General features: G+C 42.5%; 1 protein-coding gene across 4 annotated transcripts in view; it reads right to left on the bottom strand.

The window, feature by feature from the left end:
* ASTN2 (astrotactin 2) overlaps positions 1–22,525 on the bottom strand; it is a gene marked incomplete at both ends in the record, with an annotated part of 945,572 nt that overhangs the window by 252,739 nt on the left and 670,308 nt on the right. For all 4 annotated transcript variants that reach the window (XM_080940102.1, XM_080940100.1, XM_080940099.1 and 1 more), the window contains 3 exons: positions 14,919–15,098; positions 18,259–18,363; positions 21,782–21,906. In XM_080940102.1, coding sequence (XP_080796228.1) covers positions 14,919–15,098; positions 18,259–18,363; positions 21,782–21,906 — 410 coding nt within the window. The remainder of the gene's footprint in view (positions 1–14,918; positions 15,099–18,258; positions 18,364–21,781; positions 21,907–22,525) is intronic.

Here is a 22,525-nt window from a genome sequence, read left to right as displayed (position 1 = left end):
AATGCAACTCAAAACAGCCCTGACATTCCACATTACACAAATCAGAATGGCTAAGATTTCAGGCAACAGCAGATGATAGCAAGGATGTGGGAAAAGAGGAACACTCCTTGGTACAACCACTCTGGAAATCAATCTGGTAGTTCCTCAAAAAATTGGAAATAGTTCTAACCTGCAGACTAAATATACCACTCCTGGGTATTTACCCAAAAGATGATCTAACATATAACAAGGACACATGGTCCACTATATTCATAGCTGCCTTGTTTGTAATAACTAGAAGCTGGAAACAACCGAGATGTCCCTCCATGGAAGAATGGATACAGAAAATGGTACAGTTAGACAATGGAATACTACTCAGCTATTAAAAATGATGACTTCATGAATTTTGCAGGCAAATGGATGGCACTAGAAAAGACAGTCCTGAGTAAGGTAACACAGACCCAAAATGACATAGTTTGTACTTTAGTAGCTATTAGCTTAAAAGCCCAGAATATCCATGATATAAATTGTAAACCATATGAAGCTTAACAAGAAGAAAGGCCAAAGTGTGGGGCAGAAGGGGGAACAAAATAATCACAGAAAGTAGAGGTGGGGAGGGTCCTTGGTGAGAGGGAACGGGGGGGGGGGGGTGGAAAGGGGGTGGGATTCAGGTACAGGAAGAGACAGTAGAGAATCCAGAGGGTCGGGAGAATGAGTAGAAATATGTAGCAATGGGAGGTAGGGGACAGGGACAGGGTGGGGGTGGGGGAAGGAAGCACCACTAGAAAGTCTCAGACACCAGGTATTTAAAAGGCTCCCAGGACCCAAAGGGGATGACATTAGCAGAAATACCCAACACAGGGGGGATAGAACCTGAAGAGACTACCTCCAGTAGATAGGCATGGCCTTCAGTTGAGGGAAGGGGCCACTCACCCATTTCAAAAAAAAAAAAAAAAAAAAAAAAAAGAAAAAAAGAGTTGAGACCATCTCACCTTGGGATTCATCAACCAAAGAGTTTACATGGGTGGGTTCATGGCTCCCACTACATACATAGTAGAGGATTGCCTTATCTGGCCTCAAAGGGATGGGAGGCACTAGGTCCTGTGGAGGCTTGTTGCCTCAGTGAAGGGGGATTCTAGAGAAGGTGGGAGTGGGTAGGTGGAGTACCTTTTTAGGAAAAGGGGAGATGGGGGAAGGGATGAGGGCATTGCTGAGGGGAGATGGGAAAAGGGAACAACATTTGAAATGTACATTAAATAAATAAATAAATAAAATGAAGGAGTATTTGGAGAGAGAAAGGGTAAGAAAAACGTTGTAATTAAAATACAACCACAAAAATAAATAACAGGCTAAACTAGTTTTCTTTTCTGTCCTGTCTGAACTGTTGGGAGCCCCCTCTGGTCTTCCTCAAAAATTTCATTATATAAGCAATACATCATTTCATATCCTGTAACATATGTGTCTTACCACCGGCCTCAATATTATTTGGTGTGTGTGTGGGGTGCACTCCCCTACTTTAGAAAGACAACAGAGCTTTAGTGTTGCCTATTGAAAATGACTTCATCATATGATATATGAGAACGTGGCTAAGTTTAATTTCAGAGCAGCCACATGTGGAATGACATTCAATATTGAAACTTACAAAAAAAACACTAAACCTATAAATCTCTTAAGCCTTGGGCTGTGAAAGTTGTTTGACTTGCTTAATGATTCTGTAAAGATATCAGGAGTGAAGTTAAATGGCATGGCTTGAGGGACACAGACACGTGATCCAAGTACCATCTCACCTGATCCAGGACTTAGAAGCTGGCTCTAGAAGAATGAGTTTGCACCAATTGATACATTGAAAAAAGAAAAAAAAAAAGATCACAAAATGGGGAACGGATGTACCAAATCCAGTCAGAGACGTAATTGCAAGTGAAAGAAGGAAAAAAAAAATCAAAACCCTTCCATTCTACTCCAAAGACAGCAGCCACTGATACACCATTTTTTTTTTTTTTTTTTTTTTTTTTTTTTTTTCTCCTCAATGATTTCCAGCCACTTGGTATGTATGAAGGCTCTTCTTAAATATCTTAAAATGTCTTGCACAAATAAAATTGAGCCCACCCTGAACAGCATAAGCAGCCTTTCTGGATGCAATAAAGACCATCTAAAGAAAATGTCACAGACAATACAGAGTCTGGTGGAGGAATAGCTCCGCAGAGAAGCAAACTGCAAAGAGGAACTTAGCTTTTATTCTGGGAGATGTTGCCTTCTGTGATTTCAATATCTTTTGCAACTGGGTTCCAATTCTCTCATTTTTCAGGTATTAGCCTCTTGCACAGTGGACTGGTATATATCTAATTGCCTTTTAGTTTTGCCAGTTTTATCGTCTAGGAAGCCCAGACTCAGCATGCTCAAGCTGACTTCAGCTCTGCCACATCCAATGCCCATTCCTCACTCCACGTAAGGAGCAGCAGCAGCCATTCAGGCTGTAGAGCCCGGAGGCTAGAACCTTCTCTAGCCATTTCACTGCCTTCCACTTGCAGTTGACTCATAAAGGCCTTATTTGCTAACGCTTAAGCACAGTTTGTCTCACTCCCTGTATCAGGTATCTGTTAGGATCACAGGTTAGTTGTCAAAGCTTGTAGTACTGAACCCTGTAGTATGTGAACCTAGGTGGAATGCCCCTAGGTCATTGAAAGAATGCCCTCAGAAGACAGTTTTTAATGAAGCTCCTTATTAATTTTTTGGAAATAATTGTTTTTTTTTTTTAAAAGGCTGTATCTGGTCTCGTGTGGTTCTCATTTCTGATTCATGATGTAACTTCTTGCCCTCCTACGCCTGTTCACCTCTCATCTCTCTGAACACCAACACAAATATTCTTGATTGATCTGAGGGCTTTGAAACTCTAAAACTAAGTTAAACATCTTTTTATGTAGCTTAGGTCATATATTTTTGTACTGTGCAAAGGTAGCTCGTCATTACACACAGAACTAGCAACTGGATATATTTTCACATCTGTTTATTCATTTCTTTATCCTCAGGACAACCAGCCATTATGCTGTCCTTGTTTATTGTTCTTGGAACACTACTGTAGCTTCCTAGATTAGAGTGTCTTAATTCTCTCTGACTGGTTTCCCTTTAGCAAATTATCTCAACTATGAAATAACTGGAGTCTTCTTCCTTTATGGATTCACCTATTCTTTGTGTTCATGCAAAGTCACAGAGGAAGAAAAGAAAGCTCAACCCATTTTTAAGGGTGTGGTCTAGACACTCTCACTAAAGCTGTTTCAAGACAAAAATTAGATACATGGCCTCTTGTTTTCCACCTCAATCTAGAAAGGGAGTTTCTACCATCTGAGTCTAAATCCTCTTCCTTTGAGAAAATTCACTGTTCTAAAGATCTTGTTACTTCCCTCTATATTGATAATTATATTACACCGCAGATCTTTTCTTTCTTAAATATTAATCATTTTTATGCACCAAATGTTAGGGACTTTTTCAGCTATGATCTCCCAGAGAAAGAGGCTTCCATACTTCTGGACATCCAAGGAAAGGGTTAGACTCAAGGTCTTGAGAACAAGGGCTCTAAGGAGGGAGGTTTGAGGTGAGGGATAGCAAGTCAGGTGAATACTAAGATCAGGGCCAACCCAGTGGGGCATGACAGTCAGTGTCTAAGATCTGGCTTAGAGTCTGCTTTCTGTTCCTGATTGCCTCTTTCTCTACTCTCCCTGACTAAATACATTGATTTACTGCAGAGAGAAATGCTTCTGAAGTGCTGCCTATGACTAAATGATATCAGAAAGTAAACAAGGAGGGTGCCGAAAACACAGAGAAAGGAAGAGAAGTTCTCATCTGCCATCTCTCTGGCTTTTGGTAACTTATTTTATTCCTAAGCCCCCTACATCTTAGTTTGCTACTCATACTTCCTGGATAATGAGTTCCAGTACGTGGTACCTTTGTGAAAGGAATGTCATGGGTCATGTAGATTTTGGAGTCAGAGAGTCTTAGAATGCTTCTGCCTGTTCCCAGCTGTGAGACAACAAGCAGACTCTACCTCTGTATTCTTTTTGGACAATATAAGCTCAGTGTTTGGTTGGGTGGGCACAGTCCACACATTCCACTTTGACACCAGGGCAGGCTGTCTGACAACACTGCTTTCTTCTGTTTCCACCACCATGATCATGCAGAACTCATCTTCAAAGGCTCCCAGATTAGCCAAGGAAAAGTATCCATGGCTTAATAAGTGCCATGGAAAGAAGGCAAATGTCTGTCACTACTATAGTCAGGAACAGAAAGAGCTACACCATGATGCTTTCTGATTGGGAAAACCAATAATATGAATGATCATTGCCGGATTAATTATGTATCAATAATAAATGAACATCATAATAGCTAGCATTTCTTGGCATTTATTATATGTCAGGTTTAATGACAGTCATTTTATAAAGATTATTTCATTTGATCCTCATTCTCATAACAATAGAGTAATACAATTGTTACTGGTCTCACTTTAAAGATTACAGAAACTGAGACTCAGAGTACAAAAATGCCTTAATCTAAGTCACATATCTGACAATGGGACAGATGTCTCACACATAGCCTGGTGTTCGTGTGTGTGTGTGTGTGTGTGTGTGTGTGTGTGTGTGTGTGTGTGTGTTACTTATTGAGTAGGCACATTGAATTATGCTGAGTTCTTACTGTGGACCAATTGGTCATCATAGGACCCCATGGCATTTTCATAACCTCCATTGTGTATGATGGAGATGCTTTTCCAGCTATTTGTTGGTGCTTCCATAATTGGCATGCTATTTTTACTTCATTTGCATCATCTGGTGATTCGGTACTTTCTACTTGTGACATTTCTCAGCGGTCCATGGTGATTTTGCACCTTCTCTAAGTACTAAGTACATTGCTGCATAAACTGTCCTCTACTCTTCCATAAGAACAGGGATGGCTAACATACACAAGAAAGGAGCTAACACAAGCTTCATTGTTTCCTAGTCTCAGTCCTTGGCAGACATTGTGAAACAATCTCTCTGTATTCTTTACTACTGAGATGAGTCCTAGCCCCAAATCTCTTTCAACACAGTACTCCAAGCATTCATTACCATCCGATTGTAATGGTCCCAAGAAACCATATAAAATAAATATAGGTCTGGCTAGATGATTTCCACTGTCTCTTCCTTCTTACTTTTTAAGGTTTTTGTCACTTTACCTTATAACACTGCCCATAAACTAAGATTTAGAAGCCAGTTGTGCTGAGGAGAACTGGTGAGGAGATTATTTCTACATCTGCTGAAGTTGAGAGCTAATCCCCGAGTCTTAGCTTTCCTTCCATTTGTTCAGCTGCCATAAGAGGAATGGAACATGTGAACAAACGGGTCCCTTGGGTTTCACAGCAACAGCTAAAGAGCTCTCTGAGGCTGCTGTGGTGTCATTGTGAAGAAGTTGCAGTGGGAAATTCTCACCCTTGGCACCCCAGCCTTACACATCCCTTAAATCCCCCCCCCCCCCAAGAAACAATGGCCCAGTGGCCCACCCACTAAGGGACTTGCTTGAGTAAATAATTCTCAGGAGAACGATAGAAATGTACTGGCTGTTAACAATCTGACCCTATAGTCCCAGACGGGGTCTTGACGCATATGCTCACTAACCAACAGGTTCAAAGGACAATATGCTTAGCCAATGCATTTAAATTATAACCTTGCTGATGTAACCTGCACCCCTATAAAGTATAAAAACTGCTTGTAACAGCCTTTTGGGGTCATCTCTCTTCTGGATGTAGGCCACCCCAGGGCACTGGATTAATAAACCTCTTGCTTTTGCCCCAATCGCTGCCTCCATGTCTCTTTGAGAGGGTGTCTCCTGGATACAAATGCTCTTTCATTTGGAAGAACACTGATTTTTGTGATTAAAGCTGCCTGGGTTCAAATCTTCTCTCTGCCAGGCTTCCTGTTGTGAACTATTGACAAGTCTAAGCCTTTGTTTCCCCAATCATGAAATACAGAGAGCAATGCCTACTTTCCAAATCTGTTGTGAAAAGTAAATTGGATGAAGTAACGCATGTGAAAGTGCCTTGTAAGTTGCACTGTGCTGAGCACATGGAAAAAGATTATTATTCTTGGTATACACCCAGAAGTAAAACAACAACAACAACAACAACAAAAACCCTAGGGTGTTCCATTCCAGATGGACTCAATCTAAAACGGGGAACGAGTGCTTTTTTTTTTTTGGTAGTTTTATCTTGTGGAAACAACAATCTTATGGGCCTATTCATGTTTAATGAACCACATCCGGTATCGCCTTTTTGCATGGTTCTGAAAAGAAATAACTGGGCTTTCTCCTCTGGTGTGCTGCAAAGTAGGTGTCCAGCTTATGTGTAGCCTCCTCCATCTCTCACAGTTTGCTATAAGAAACAACAATACTTCATTGCTACACCAAGGGACAGGGATGTTTGGCCAGCTCTCCATTCTATGTTGGTCCAAAATAAAGATGAATGTGGCTAGGCTGAACATTTTAACGTATGCTACAGTTGAGGAAAATAAAGTAGGCCCTGAGTTCACACAGTTTGGCAATAAAGGAGACAGGCTTCTCTGAGTGCAAAAAAAAAATAATTAATATTCTCAAATCTTCCACAAAGTGCTTCTGAACAGCAGAAGCCTTCATTGTTCTAGAATCAGGAACTCACTGAGAGCACAAGAAGGATATGTATACATTCTTTCCCAATAAAATACGAATAGAAAGAACACTTAGACTTAGATACTAAGACATATATGACTATCCCAGGCATTCATCACTGATTATATAAATACACATCACTGATCAATGCTTAAGCACGATGCCACAAATATGTACCCAGCAAAATGATCTCTGCTGTCACAGAGCTTCCATAGAGGTAACAGAGATCGACACAGACCATGAATGTAAAGTGACACGCTGAGATTAGGTGTATGTACCAAGTACACATCCTTCGGAGAGTGCCAGGAAGATGTCCACCTTAGCCTGATTCTCCTTGAATGGTCTCCCGAAAAAATAACATTTGAGTTCATTGATCAAAAATTATCCAGCCTAGGATGGTCATTAACCAGAAGAAATCTAAGTGTCAAAAGAATAACAGATTTCCTTAGCATCTGAAGGAGGGTAATAAGACTGAACATGGCACTGAAGAGCTTGGATGGGGACAGATGGCACCGATAGGAACTTAAGGCTGTGGAAATGAGTATCAATGTTATCCTTCCTGCAGTGATGAGAAAGTCTGTCAGGAGTCTGAAGCCAATGAACAACATAATAAGACCTCAGGGTTTATCTGTGATGGTTAAATTTATGTGGTACATGGATGGAACCATGGGAGCATAGATGTCTGGTCAAACATCCTAGGGATGTGGGAATGAATGACTTTGAATGAGGCTACTATTTAAACTAGTGGACTGTAGGAAGCAGTGAGGCCTCTCTAATGTGAGTTGGCCTCATCTAAGCCATTGAAGGCCTCAACAGAACAGTTAGGCTGACAACTGAGCTGGAAGAATGACTCTTTCTGGGCTGCTCTAACCTTGCTGATCATTTTTTTGTGCTTTCAGACCCTCACATCAATATTCATCCTTCTTAAGCTTTAAGCTTCCAGCTTCTAGACTAGAACTGCGTAGGCCATAAACCCAGTAGCCTAGAAATAAATTATCATTTCATCTGGGTCTCTAACTCCTTAGTGAAACTATGTAAACCAGTTCATCAAAATGAGCCTATGACTGTATCTCTTTCTCGTGTGTGTGTGTGTGTGTGTGTGTGTGTGTGTGTGTGTGTGTATGTGTGTGTTTCATTCTGCTGGCACTGCTTCTCTGGAGAACCCGAGTGTTAGGAGTGCTGTGTGGTATAGACTAATATGTGACAAGAGTAGCTTTAGGTAGGAGAGTAATACTGGAATTGAGACAAGCTGTGATGGCCTATGTAGGTTCAGCAGGCTATGGCAAGGTGGAAATGATGAGAGCTTCCAGGAACTATGAGGAAATGCAAGTTGATAATATTTGAGATGGTTTGGAAATGAGGCGAAGTGTAAGAGAAAAAGAGGTGCTGAGGATTTGTAGGCTCTGGCTCTGCCTCTAAACAGATAAGGGCACTTTTCACTACAACTGTAGAAGAACACTAGGTTTTGTGGGGTTGAGTTCATGCTGCAAGAGAACAAGCAGGAGAGCAAACCTTGAAGGAAGGCTTGGAACAGGAAGTGTAAGTGATGGTTTGAAGGACCCTAGGAGATTTCGCCAGACTTACAGCTACTGCCTCATGTCAAGAATAGGCCAAGTTCCATTCTCTACCCATAGTTCATGGGAGGAGCAGGAATATTCTTGGAAAAAAAAACCAAAAAACAAAATAAATAAACAAACAAACAAAGCACAGAATTACTGACTGATAGTCCCCTGACCCTCTGATCCCAGATAGTGTTCGAATGGTGTCATAAGCATGCTAGCCAATAGGTTCAAAGGTCAATATTCTTAGCCAATGAGTTTAAACTGTAACATTGCTGATGTAACCCACACTCCTAAAAAGTATAAAAACTGCTTGTTATAGCCATTTGGGGCCACCTTCTAGTCACTTGCCATGAGGTGCTGTTTGAGGGTTGACCCAAAGAGCTGGAGAATAAACCTCTTTTGTTGATATCAAACTCCGTCCTCATGGCTCACTTGGGGGGGTGGTCTCTCAGTTGTTAAGACTCACTTTGTGTCTTACAGTATATGTTGAGGTCATAGTGTAGGGGCAACAGAGAATAGAATAGATGGACACAAAGGTAGCCGAGGAACAGAAAAGCATGCCTCCTGTGCATCTTGACTGGTTTGTCAGTGAAGGACAAGCCTGCAAACAGGAGATGAAAAGCAACAGGCAGGGAGGGAGGAGAGAGCACGGGAAGATCTGGTTTCATACGAGCAAGCCCAGAAAAGCATCAAGCTGGAGGCAGTAGACTGTCAAATGCTACTGAAAGGTCAGGCGAGATGAGAAAAAGAAAAAAATCGGCCCCAGGTTATGAAATCACTGGGGAAGTCATCTGGCACCCTGGCAGTCTCAGATCCCCAGAACAAGCCCTTTCATGTCTCCTTGCTGACTTTGAAGCAAGTCCCCTCAGGAAAGAAGAGAGCTCTGGGGAGTTCTCTAGCTCACAACAGCCCTTGGCCACACCTGTCAGCACAAGAGGATGTGACTGTTGACTGCATCTTGCTATTCTCCTCTTTTATCCAGATGCCCTGATCTGCCTTTCCAACAGCCAAAAAAAGGAGCCCAGGAATGTTCCAGTTGATTTTCAGAAGTGCGTGATAATTCAGATGGAAATTCAATCCCTGGAATTATCCTGGAAATGTAAAGTAGAGGTAATACACCCTTTTAAAAAGGGTTTGTCTGCTGGAGCATCTCCCAAGATTCAAGAACATTTTAGAAGAAATGCTGAGCAGATTGTTTTTTCATGGGGTACCAAGGCTTGGGGGGGGGCTCTCTGCTTGGGAGATTTAAGCTGCTTTAATTCTAGACTCTGTCTGCTTCTTTGGATTTGGGTTCCCCTCTGGCCTCCCTCCTCTTCATCTGCCTCCTTTTTATTCTTCCTGTTCACTCACAGGGGTTAAACAATCATTTCCCATATTCATATCCATCGACTTATAAAGTCATCCTTTGAGTAAAATAAAAGACAACTATAAACTAAGCTGTAAGGTATGGTAATTTCTATGTCCGCAGAAGAGTATGTAGGAGAAAGTGTCACCCACCCTGGTTGATTCCTGCCAGGCCTGCCTTTACAACCCCTTCCTCTAGTTCTAAGGCTGTAGCTGAACTCACTGGGCCACTTCTCCCCTCTAGAACAATCTGAAACATTCCTGACCCTGTATCAAACCACAAGTATTGGTAGTACAATCTCAATTACTTGTCTCCAACCTCTAAATACATACTTGGGGTCGTTGTGATCCAAATGGGCAGAGGAGACAGTAGGATGAGGATGATGATTAGTTGTTCCAAGTCAGTACCAGAGACATCTATCCACTGATTTATTCTCTTATATAGACCATACGACCACCCAGCTTGCAAATATGAAAACTGTGTCACAAAGCGAATCTACTTGCTTATCATCACACAACTAGCCAAAAGTATGCCTGCTGGGTCTGCCATGGCCTTGGGATTTGATTCCTGCCCCTGGGACAGAGTAAGCAGATCTGGGGCTACATAAGTGTTGTTGACTGCTGTGGGCATAAAGGTTGTTTGTATAAAATTGTACATATTTTACATTCTTCCTTCAAGGAATGTCCTCTCTGCTAACGTTAATGACTCCACTCCACGATAATCAGAGATATTATGAGGCTAGGAGACTAATGTCTGGCTGATAATGATGTCTTAACAAAATGCTAAATTCTGGGACTTTCAGGACTCTGTGAAGAAGTACTTAACAGAGGCAGGCAGACCTCTGAATTCTTTCAAATTGTTAAAAGAAAATGTGTGTTTGTTGTCTCCTAAGAGTGGAGTCACAAGCCACTTTTTCATAGGTGAATGGGAGGAAAACCTGGAGTAAATGTCTGGATTAATATGTAAAATAAAAGTCTGGGCTTATGACCTGCAAGAGAAAATGATTGGAGAACTGTCTCTAGTAAATAATAGCAAGAGAAGGAGAGAGAGAGAGAGAGAGAGAGAGAGAGAGAGAGAGAGAGAAACAGAGAGAGACTGAGAGAGAGACAGAGCGCTGTCTAGAGATCTCCAGAGAAAGAAAAAACAGAGAGAAATAAGGCCGAAAATGTTTCTCCAGGAGAACATAAGTCTCCAGCTTGGACCCAGGATTTGCGGCCACGTTGTTTTTGCCGCTTTCAGACACCCCTTCTCTCAGAACCCCTCTCCAAGCAGATGCTGGTCCTTGGCCTGTGACTGATTTTAAGGATGACTCCACCGATTATGAAACTTTGTCTTATTCATAAATGAAAGATGTTATTCATGAATGACTTTAGAAACAATCATAGCTAAAGACTCAGTATCAAGGTCCCAGATTAATAGAACGTGCAGCTAGCAAGGCAGACGATGAAATAAAGCCCCAGTTGGGGGTGGAGGGATACTGCCACATGATGCTAGCACAAGACACTCAGAATGTTACATGGGCTTTGAGGAAGGCCTGGAGACCCAGGTGATGGTTATAGAAACCTGATTGCCCGAGCAGTTTACATGCTAATCTTGCCTAGGATTTCTAGCTTCCAGGGGTGATTTCAGATACTAAATTGCATTTAGTGCACCCTTTTTCTGGATTAGGGTCAGTTCAGGTACGGCTTTACTGAACTACCACATCCTGCAGGCTCCTCCAGTTTGATGGAAGCTCAAGTCCCTTTATCTGCCTCTCTGGATCTTTTCCTTCATCTTCGGCACACCCAGGGGCTATTATCCTGACTTTTACCTTTCCCCTATTACAGAAAGGAAAATTCTCAGACCCTTTATTCTTTCTACGGAAGGCACTATTAACTAAGCTGAGCTCTTTTCCCCAGTAGCTACTCCTCAAATGGCTAAACCAGCAAATAAGAACTTTAGGCGTGGACAGGGTGAGGGCGTTTCTCATAGAGGGATCTGTGGTACAGAGAGCCTACTTTCTCTTTCCCTTCAGCAAAGGGAAGAGTATATACCCTTTACTTCTTTGCTTCCTGGGGTAAATCGTATGACTCAGCAACTTTAGAGTGTATAAAAATGTTCATCATTGTTTTTCAGGTCCTGTTGGACTTTTCTCTGGCATGGTCCTTCTAGTTTAAGAAAAACTATACATTTCTGTTGAATTCCAATGGCACATGTAGCTCATAGGCAGAAACAAAGATAGCAGTCACACATTAGGAAGGGCTGGGGCCAGGTCTAGATTCTTCAGGTGATGTCTACAATTTTCATCTTATTTTAAGCTATTGTTTTTCATGTCCCTATTAGTAGGAAATTTTACCTGGTGTGTTTTAGGGAATAAAGGCATGAGAAACCTGATAACTTGAAAGCTACTAGGTCAGTGGTTATCTACAAAATCTAGATGTGTCCCACTTGGTGGATGCTCAGGCTCCTCCTCCCAAAAGCTCTGCTCCTAGATAACAGCCACAAAGCCCAGATCTAACTGGCCTGGGTTCTAGTGGTTTAGCAGATGCTGATTTCCCATAACCGACAGCTCGCAAGAGAAATACCATCAATGATCTGAATCCAAAGTGTTCAAAACATCCTTTTTCATTTTATAACCTCCACAGTGTTTTGTATTATTCCTCATTATCAAAAAATAAATCAAGAATTCTGATGGGCCGTAGGAGGGAGAGATAAAGAAAGAAACAGTGAGAATGGGTATTTTGGCTTCAGAGCATCTGTATATTCTTCTCGGAGCAAATATAGACCACGAAAGACATAAAAATATATGCAGAATGAAAGAAAATGCAGAGAAATAGAGCTCCAACATCAAAGTCCTTGAAGGACAGACAGGAGACTTCAGTTGCTCTTTTAACTTTACTTCTCCCATATTTCTTGTAACAGATTCCACTTTTATTACAAAGAATGGACTGTTTTTCAACAAGGAAGCCTAAGCCCTGAAAGCAACTAAGGATGGAGATGGGGTGACATTTAACATCACAGTAGTATTCCAGGCCCTGAATAGGGCATGAAGCAAATTAGTTCGGTGGCCACAGCAAGAGAGGGTTTTTATAAACATAACCTAATTGTGTTACTTCAGAGTCCTGAAGCTTATTGCCCCGCTTAATGATGCGTGTCGTTATTTATAGGGTGGTACAATGAGACTTCTATTGATTTAATGCACTTCCTTAAAGACTGTCATTGTCATAGCCATAAAACCAAGCTATTCCCTGACAACTCAATTATGTCCTCTGAGCCTATAAACTAACCATACCCCACACAGTTGCATGCAGGAAGCAGGCAGGGGTGCAAACAGCTAGGGATGCAGAGCCTCCAAAGGCACAAAGAAAGGCTATAGATATGGCCAAGGTAAATTCAGGGGTTCTGTTTCATAGGCATTGTCAGCAGCTCCCAAGCACTAAAGTTGCCAAGAAGTAGCTTCTCTTTGCCATGATATGTGGAGCTGTGACTTAGCACAGGCTTCCCCCTCTCATTGAATTTTAATGTCCACAAAGGCAAATTGGACAGCTAAATTCAATGAGGACTCCAAGGGCCACAGTGTTCTGTGGGTTGCACTTATGAGTTAAGGGTTTCCTGGAGCCAGGTTGTTAAGTCCCGTGGAGAAGGTACAAGCAGGTTTGTATCATCAATCCTCACCCTTTGTGATCAAAAGCATTTCTTTCACAATTAATTGGTATCGACAATATTAAAAATAATAGGAAGCAGTGTAATATAGCTGGAAAAAGAAAAGGAAAGGAAGAAATAAAATGGCTTTTGTAGGTAGATAGTTCCAACGGTGAGTTCCAACATTAGCCCTGCTATTTGTCAGCTATGTCTTTATGGGTACTTGACTCAGTGTGTTGGAGATTCGGTTTCTCAACTGTGAGACTCCATTTCTCAAGTACACTGACCTATCAATGTGTGCTGCTAGGAGACATTTCAGTGGTTAAAGTGCTTGCTGTATAGTCAGCAATCTTGGGGACCAGGGTTTGAATCTCTAGTACAAATATGAATGCTATGCAGGCAGAGCAGGCTGCTTATAATCCATCACTTGGAAGGCGGAGAACAGGAGGAGCTCTAGTAAGTTGGTTCAACTGAGAGATGCTGCCTTGATGGGCAAGGGAGAAATGGTCAAGAAGAATTCCTCATGTCAACCTTGGGCATCTACATAGGAATACGCCTATACACATACACAGGTATACATTTATACTCATGCGAAGAAACATACAACACATACACACAAAGTAAAATACAACCTTACATACATGTAATATTCCCAGCTTTGTAACATGCTAGTTTATATACATCACCTCCCCCTTTATATGGGGTAGGTGCACAGGAATAGTTATTGAAGTACACGTTTCACATGAAGGGAACACTGAGGACCAAGGGAATGTCAGAGACTAGTCTTCTGCACTAAACCATCTTAGCATGAAAAATAAATATTTGTTGACAGCTGAGAAGCAGAAAAATTGCAGACATGGTGACTTACCATGAAAAAAAGAATCCCTCTGTGGCAGACACTTGATACTGTCTAGTGGAACTTGAGGAGTAGGAATGACAGTTGTTCCTGGCTTCTCCCAAAATGTCTAAAGAGAAGGTATCATGTAGATACCACCCTTATCCTCTGTCTTTATCTCTGGCAACTGTTTCAAGGGGAAAGCACATTTGAAAACTGAAGAACCCTAAAGGCTTTCTCCAGTCTTACACCCACCTCAGGTCAAGGCTAGACCAGGTTCCAGATTCCTGCCTTGGGTCAAGGCTAAGCCAAGTTCTATTTTCCACTCACAGAAACATTCTTGAGTAGAAAATTCTCCAAATGTACTGACTAATGTTTGCTGGCCAATAGATTTAAAGGTCAATATGCTTAGCAAATAAGTTTGAACTGTAACCTTGCTGATGCAACCTGTGCCTCTAAAAAGTATAAAAACTGCCTGTAATCGATATTCATGTAATAGCTATTCGGGGTCACCTTCTAGTTACTTGCCATGGGGGGGCTGATTGCGGCTCAACCCCAACATGCTGGAAAACAAACTTCTTGCTTTTGCATCGAATTCTGTTCTCGTGTTTCACTTGGGGGGGGGGGGGTCTCCAGGTAGTTAAGACTCACTTCAAGTCTTAAAAAAATCAAAACAAAACTATAAGTCTACAATATAAGAAAAGAGTTCAAATACTCGAATGAAAGAATCCTGAGGCAATATGTTCCCTGCCCTTGACCGTTGTGAAGTAAAGCTCGGAGAAAGCCAGGAAAATGTCAAAGCTTACCCAGCTCACAGATAGGAGAAATGGGTTCTGGTGTTTCATCAGTTGCCTTTCCTTTGCACCACATCTGGCCATCCATCAACTCCAATAAGCCCCACCCCGAGGCTTACCTTTCTGATACTGGAGCCACAGCTGCTGCTGGACCTTCTTGCTGGGAAAATGGATGATGCAGGTGAGTTCAGAACCATACAGAGCCTCTGCGATGTAGTGGGAGCCATAGTGCTGGATGAAGGACAGAAGTTCATCTCGACTGCTCTCTTTGGTCAGGATTTTTAGGACATTGGTGAAGCCTGGAGGGAGAGGAGCACAGGCAAGCAATTAGAAATTAAAATTTGATGGCCAAAGAATTGTATGCCAAGAAGGGCTCTTCCCGGGTTGAATGCATGGCCTTCACTCTTACCACAGTGGCAGCAGGCTGTCATCTGTAACCTTACATGCTTATAGCAAAGGCTTACTTTCACTGTCTAATAAGGGTGACATAGTAGAACCCTTTCTGAACGAGGAAGACTCGGCAACCTACATATACTCACTTAAGGTCACAACCAGAACGTTAGAGGTGAGGCCTTCGATTGGACAGCTAATGTATACCAGGTAGACCATTAAATGTCTTTATTCTCTTAGTCCAAACACTGCAACGTTGAGCACCACACCCCCAACTAACCTAACGAGAAGCCAAAGCTTAAGGACTAAAAGTAACACATTTTGGCCCTCCAGCTAACAGCTTATGACAAACTGATTCGAGCTCACAGTAAGCGAATCAAACACTGTTTTGTTCTTACTCTGTGGAAATTGCCTGGAGTCCCCTTGCTGCGCTTGTTCCAAATGAGTACAGATTTGGTACCTGCTCTGGCTTCTTGCTACCCCATCTGCCTTTCTACCTTTGTTTCTTGCGACAGTGGGCTCTTTCCTCTACTGAGATTGCCACGGAGCTTTCTGGCTGCTTGCTGTACTGCCACAGTACACTGCTCCCTCTGGGGGAACCTAGGATAGCGCTGGCAGAGCCATGACCTCTTCTCGTTCTCCCAGGGCCTTCCAGCATGGGAGCCTGGTTCCCTCACCGTCCAGCTACTATGAAATTCTCTCCTCAGCAACCAATACCGCTTTGGTATGGGAAACGCCTTGGAAAGCTTCGGAAAGACTAACGACAGCCTGGAACTCACTGCCTTGATTTTCAAACGTTTAGAGAACAGCAAATGCCAAGAAGGGCTCCCAGCGGATCAGTTCCCCATCTACCTTAAAGGCTAACTTGTCTAGAATCCGTGCAGCTGTTATGAATTCTCTCTCCAGATATTCCATAAACTGGAGGAGTCTGCAGCACCCTGCAGTTAGACTTGAGTTGACACTCCAAATTAAGTCCAGACAAATGCTGTTCCTGGCTATTGTCACCGTTCATTCTTCTCGACATTGTTTCTTTTTCATCTAAAACTGCCTATGCCCCACAGATTTAAAGGCTCTTGTCCTCCTCCCCAACACTAAATAACATCCCATGACTATATCTGGGCCTACACGAGTGCCTGGGCCATTTCCTAATTTGTACTCAGAGAAGCCTGAGCTTTCTATCACCGTTTCTTTTACATACTGGTTGTTCCCCAAGACTACACTGTGCCCAAGCCACACCCATGCTTAAAGATACTATGAAGTCACTCCTTTCTTAGAAAACTACTCCTATGTGGAACACCCACTCCCTCTTTGTCTCCCCCAACCCCACACTTTGAAGAATTAACACTTTTATAGATAGAAGCCCTCCTTATCTGTCTCAAAATTTACAAATGCATTTTCCCTGAGCCCACTCCAGCCTGGCTCACCCCCAGCTCCTGGAGCCCAGCAAATACCAGCCACAGTCATTATAAAAACACCCAGTGCCACATCAAAGTGCAAGCTCCTCTCCAACATTAAAAATGAGCTCCAATTTGCCAACATTTGATTTACAAGGAGCTTCCAGGAACATCATTACTGATTAATTAAAGCAGGTACACCTTTGTAGTTCTAACAGGAATATCACAGTTATATTCCTAAGTGCAGGGTGAGGGGGTGGAAGGGAAACAGAAATAGGACTTAAAGAAAGGGTGCTTGATTAGAACAACCTCTCTCCATCAACCTGTTAACTCATGCAACTGGGTAATTAATTAATACAGTGGGTTTAATAATGAGATGGTTTCTGTTATGTAGTAAATGACAATGCCTTGGAGATGCCCCGTGGCTCTTTAGCCAGGCAGACAAAAATACAATCAAAATGCTTGCTCGGGTTTTTCTTCTGGCACTCAGTGGCTGTGTGACCTTGGGCTAGTTGCTTAACCTCTTTGACCTCCAGTTTCTCTATGTGATGACTGATAGGTGAGATTATCCCTTTCCTCGTGGGACTGCTGCAAGCCACAAGACATGAAACATTGTAACATGCTTGACAGATGTCAGCAACAATCAGGGTTTGTACTTCCCACAGGATAAAAGCCCTCCCTGGCCCAGGATAAAAGAGCCTTATATTGCTGATGACTAAAGTAGTATTGGGAAGGAAAAGGTAATGAAAGAGAGAAGAACTCAAAAATAATTAAGGGGCACACTGACAATAAGCCAGCGACAGTGTTGTCAGAGCCAGAGTAGAAAACCCCCAGCTAGGTGTCCTCTTCCCAGGAACCATTATTCAACACCACATTCTCCAGGTCTTGGTTATCTTATTCTTCGATCAACCGTGGACAGCAGCAATACTACTCTGTTAGCTCCTGCAGACATGGGGATAAACAGATCCCAGGCCCTGCCTCTAGTTCTCCTACAGACAGACATGACTGACATACAAATCAGGTACTGTTAGTCCTTCCTTGGAGGTATTCCAACACCTTCCATTTCTTGCTTATTGATTGATTGATTTGTTGATTGATTGATTGGTTGATTGATTTATATGGGGAGTGAAGGAAGCACCAAAGAGTTCAGTATGTGCACTCCAGGTAGGAAGAAGGAGGCACAGGGCACAGCAAGTGCAAAGTGTGCAAAGCCATGACCAAAGGGCTCCCTTCTCAAAACCTTTAACACTCCCTGCTGGAGCTCAGGGCTTACATGGATAAAGAATCATCATTACAGGCGCCTGTGATGGTAAAGAGTGTAGCTACATGTTATTGCCATGTTGGCCAAGGAAAGGAACAAAGAGAGAACCGAGGAGAGAAGAAGTTGCAATCGCAAGCCAAACATCCTTCTAGAACACAAATATTGCTTAGGCTACTGTTTCTATCCTTCTTGTGGTCCTGTTTCCTCAGCATTCTCAGACATCTCTTCTAAGAAGTTCCTTCTGTGTCCTGCTGCCTCATTGTTTTATTGTCCATACTCCAGTGTGTTAGCATCTCCGCACGCTATGTTGTCCTACCTAGATGTTCCTTCATGATTTAGTGCCAGCCAGGGCTTGGGGGTATCCTTATCCCTTGAGACCATGTACTGTGTTACCAATGGGGCAGTAGTTCTCACCTGCTGAGAGGGTAATGGTACTCAGCTTCACACGATAAAGGTTGCTTCGGACACGCCACTGCTGCACCATGGGGTATCCCATGGCCTCATCATACCTGATGTCTCCTAGAGGGAGAGATAAGAGGGCCATGTGAGCTCAGAATGCAGAACACTTAGAAGAGTGCACATTCCGAAGTTTGGAGTTCTGCTTTACTGGCCACCTCTACAGAGTGAGAAGGGACTTCGGTCTTTCTATTGTTTCTGTTAGAAGTGACCACCTTACTAGCTCAGTACCCCCATGCTTTTTAGCCGTAACTCTGTGTTTCTCTTGGGCTTCTAAGGCCTCTCTACCATCCATGAAAAAGGTCAAAATCGTTATTCCACCTACCCAAGGCTTATCATGGACATTAGACCTCTAATTGTCCCAGACTTCCCATTTGACTTTGCCGCTGTCCGCTGTCATCTTATCTCAGAGGCTTAATGTGAGACAAGAATGTGGTGACAGAAGAGGAAGCTTCTTTAGAGAATAGAAATGCTGGGTCCGTGGGCCTACAGATGTGTAGGGGACAGGGCCATCTTTTATTTTATTCAGACCATTTGTTTCACAGCACTGCAGCTGAATTTACATTGGATAGAGTTGAACAGTTACAACAGAGACAACGTTAAAAAAATCCCTATATGTACCATATACCTATTCTTTATTGCTTGCTTCCCCTGGTAGAGAGCATTATTAATATAGGTGTTTATAAGAACTATGGCGCAAACCTGTATACCTACATAGAATCTCCCAATTCAAGTAAATGAGAAATACTGGCTAAGCAAACCAAACTTTTAAATCTTCACCATATTATAATAATTAACATACATTGCAAGGTTCTGTGAAGATGCTGCTATTCATGAAGCTCCCTTTATATAGTGGGATCATTAAGAATGCATGCTGTATAAAATGCATTACAGAAATCACAGGTATTGGAATGATGCGAGTTAAACAAAAAAGAAATACAACAAACACGCTGACAAGCAGTTAACACTTGGCTGCAGATTCAGGACACACACACACACACACACACACACACACACACACACACACACACACAAATTCTGCTTCCTGGTTTGTATCTACCTCCATTTTCTAAAATTTCCACCCAAATGTGTATTCTCTCTTATTCATAATCATGAAAAAAATTCATTAAAAAGAAATGCTAGTCATGTTATCAGTTATTAGGGTTGTTACATATTTGTGCTTTTCTGTGCCTCTTCAAATAGCAGGCAGATTCCATATCCTTTTCTCTTGTCCCCCGGTGAGGAGGCACTTAAAGAGATATTTTATACGGAGATTAAAATGTGAATCTCATTGGAACAAATGATTTCTTCCTGGACATTTCTGTAGGATTAAAGCTGTCCATTATTGTCAACTATGTTTTTCCCCCCTCTATCTTTAGCCTTTTTAGGAATAATATAATTTTAGATGCTTTCATTTTCAAGTAAAATATTCATGATTCCCTAAGATATGTCCACTGAAGTGAGAATATTTAGTTATAAATATTTCCTGTTTATCTGCTCTGTCCTATGATGCTAGGGAAGAGAGGGAGATTGGATGGAAGGAGGAAAGAGACCCTGACCCAGGGCAGAGAAATTAGTATACCAGAGGAGTACTTGACACATGGCTCTAGGAAGCTTCCTTTCTCTGTCCTGTCTGCTAGTCCCTTGCCATGTTCATAGCTCTAGTGTGCAGAGAATAGAGAATGAGCAACCCCCACCTCTGACACAAGAAAGCTGAACATACTGATAAAAGGTGTTAAAAGACCCCTTCCTTCTGTGGCGTGGTGCTCAAAAGCCTGGAGGTACCTTTTGCTTCTCAATTTATAAAACTATCTTCACTGCCTCTCATTCTGTCCTCAACCTCCCTCATAAGTGGCCATTACTCTATCCCTCCTTTCACATCTGGAATATAAACGTACTTAATAGAAGGTTGGGTCCTTGACATCAAAGCCAGGGGCTCTGTTGTTTGCAGTTCTCCTACAAAGTCCAGAATGGAGCTGAGCATTCAGTTGGATTTTTATAATTTCTTAACTCGAATGCTTTCTCTGTATTCTTGATCATAAAACTATCGCTGGCTCTCACTCCACCCCCCCCCCCCTTACACTTGGGGAAAGGAGATGTGATCAAGTTTTAGGAGAGAAGATGATGTTGTCTAGGTAATTATATTTTTAAAGACTTATTTTTGCTCTCTCTGTGTGTGTATTTTGTATGCATGTTATGTCTGTGAATGATGTGTACAGTGCTTATAGATGCTGGAAGATGATAGTGGGTGCCCTGAAAGTGAAGTCAGAGATGGTTGTGAGCCATCATGCATGTGCTAGAAAACAGACCCGGGTCATCTGCGAGAGCCACCGGTGTTTTTAACCACTGAACCACTACTACTATTGCCTTTGATATTTTAAAAATAAAAGTCACTTGAATTATAGCAAATGTAGCAATTCCTTTATTAGAAAACTTTGAAATGTCCCTGGGCCAACAAATATAACAATCTGTTCAATTATGGGAGACCCATGGTAAATGAAACATATATACATAATCTTTATTCCTCACCATATTTTTGAAAAAAAAATGGTATTCATGTTGCAAAGATGGAAACTGTCCAAGAATCAATGATAGGTCTGGGTCTTTATAGAACGCTCCTATGGACCATGTAAACAAGTGGCAGTTCTTACAAATGGTGAGCCTCCCTTACTGGCATTTTCCAAAGAGCCATATATCTTAAGAAGGATATAATAGAGTAGACCTGATACTCAATCAGCGGAGAATTCAACTAGAGTACACTATGTCACTTAGAATTTCTATGATCTTAGGAAGAGGAAAATTAAGAAAAGCATAGAAGTCTTTAACACACTTTACAGAAGCTTTTTCATCTGTGGGTTCATTTGATCTGAATCCTCTTTGAAGTGGGACAAGTCTGGGAGGTGGTTTAGGATAATGGATGAGGCATCCACTTTGGAGTCTAGGCTAATTAGGCTTCATCCTTGATGGTAATTTATGCTGTAGCTATGCAATAGTACAGGGGTATATCGGCCCTTAGCCATCTGAAAGTAGAATAGTAACACTTGCAGGGTCATGTTGGCTGAAAAACAAAAACGACCTGGCCTCCCAATGCCTTCAATCCATGTGGGGGGTCTTCTCTGTCATTGCCATTTAACAGGAAAGGCCTGTGGTAGTTAGATCTTTTGCTCTTTGTCACTTAGAGCTTTTGAGTGAGGAGGGGCATCTGTCACATTGCAGGGCAATTCCTACAGGACAATCCTCCTCTAAATGACAGGATTCAGTCATCCTCAAGGGTGGCCATCTTGGTTAATATATTCCACCCAAGTAGCATAGCACCAAAGTAGAGTTCAGGTCTTCCTATCTCAGAGGATCAATCCACCCCTCAAGAAAGAGGCGGCAGAGGATGACAAGGGAGATACGAAACACACCCTGGATGGAGACACAACATTTTGGCACCTCAGAAGACAGGTGAGTCTGCAGAGGGCCCAAAGGTGCATCTTACCAGTGAGAAGCTGAAGGTCTGGGAGGGGCTCAGAGAGAACGCCCCGGCACTGCTCTTCCACAGGCAGCGGGATCACCAGCAACCCATCCGCCAGCTGGGGAAAGTCCTTGATGAAGTTGTTCTCCCTGTGGGGAGAGCAAAGAGATTGCAGAGCAGGGGAAAGGAACATGGCAATGGTGGGGCAAGGAAGGCAGGAACCTTGTCAGGACAGCCTGCGTGGCCTGGATGTAATGCTACCTTTTTGAGTCACAGCTCTGACCACAGGGTACTCCAAGCAGGCAGGTTGGGCATAAAATCCTGGAACACCCCCTGACTTACTGTTTCTCTTGCAACCAGAGTTTCCCTCTTCCTTTAAACGAGGCTTAGATCTCGGGGCAGCCGTAAATACTTAATAGGATCAAGCTGCCAATTGTTTAAGACATCCTCCGAGGCTCCATAAACTATATATTTGGCTGTTAAGCATCCCTTTGCATAAGCAATGATGGGGGTAAACCTGTATGTGAGCGAACTGAGCATCAGTGTACGAAGCAGGAAACAAAGCTCGGCTGACGAAAGAAAGCTCAGAAAAGCGCATGCGTGTTAAGGTAGAAAGAATTCTGGAGATACTCTGGCTCAGACAAATCTGGAAGACTGAGGTCTTAAGAAAGGGGATATCTTATTTAACAGCAACCAGAAGATCAGATGCAGACCCAGGTAGGTCTCTTTGCTCCCAGCTCTTTGCCTTAGCTTAGGCCTCCCCATAGG

This window comes from Micromys minutus (assembly GCF_963924665.1).
Source record: "Micromys minutus genome assembly, chromosome: 28".
NCBI lineage: Eukaryota > Metazoa > Chordata > Mammalia > Rodentia > Muridae > Micromys > Micromys minutus.
The sequence above is the reverse complement of the archived record's forward strand: the minus strand, read 5'-3'. Positions and strand labels throughout refer to the sequence as shown.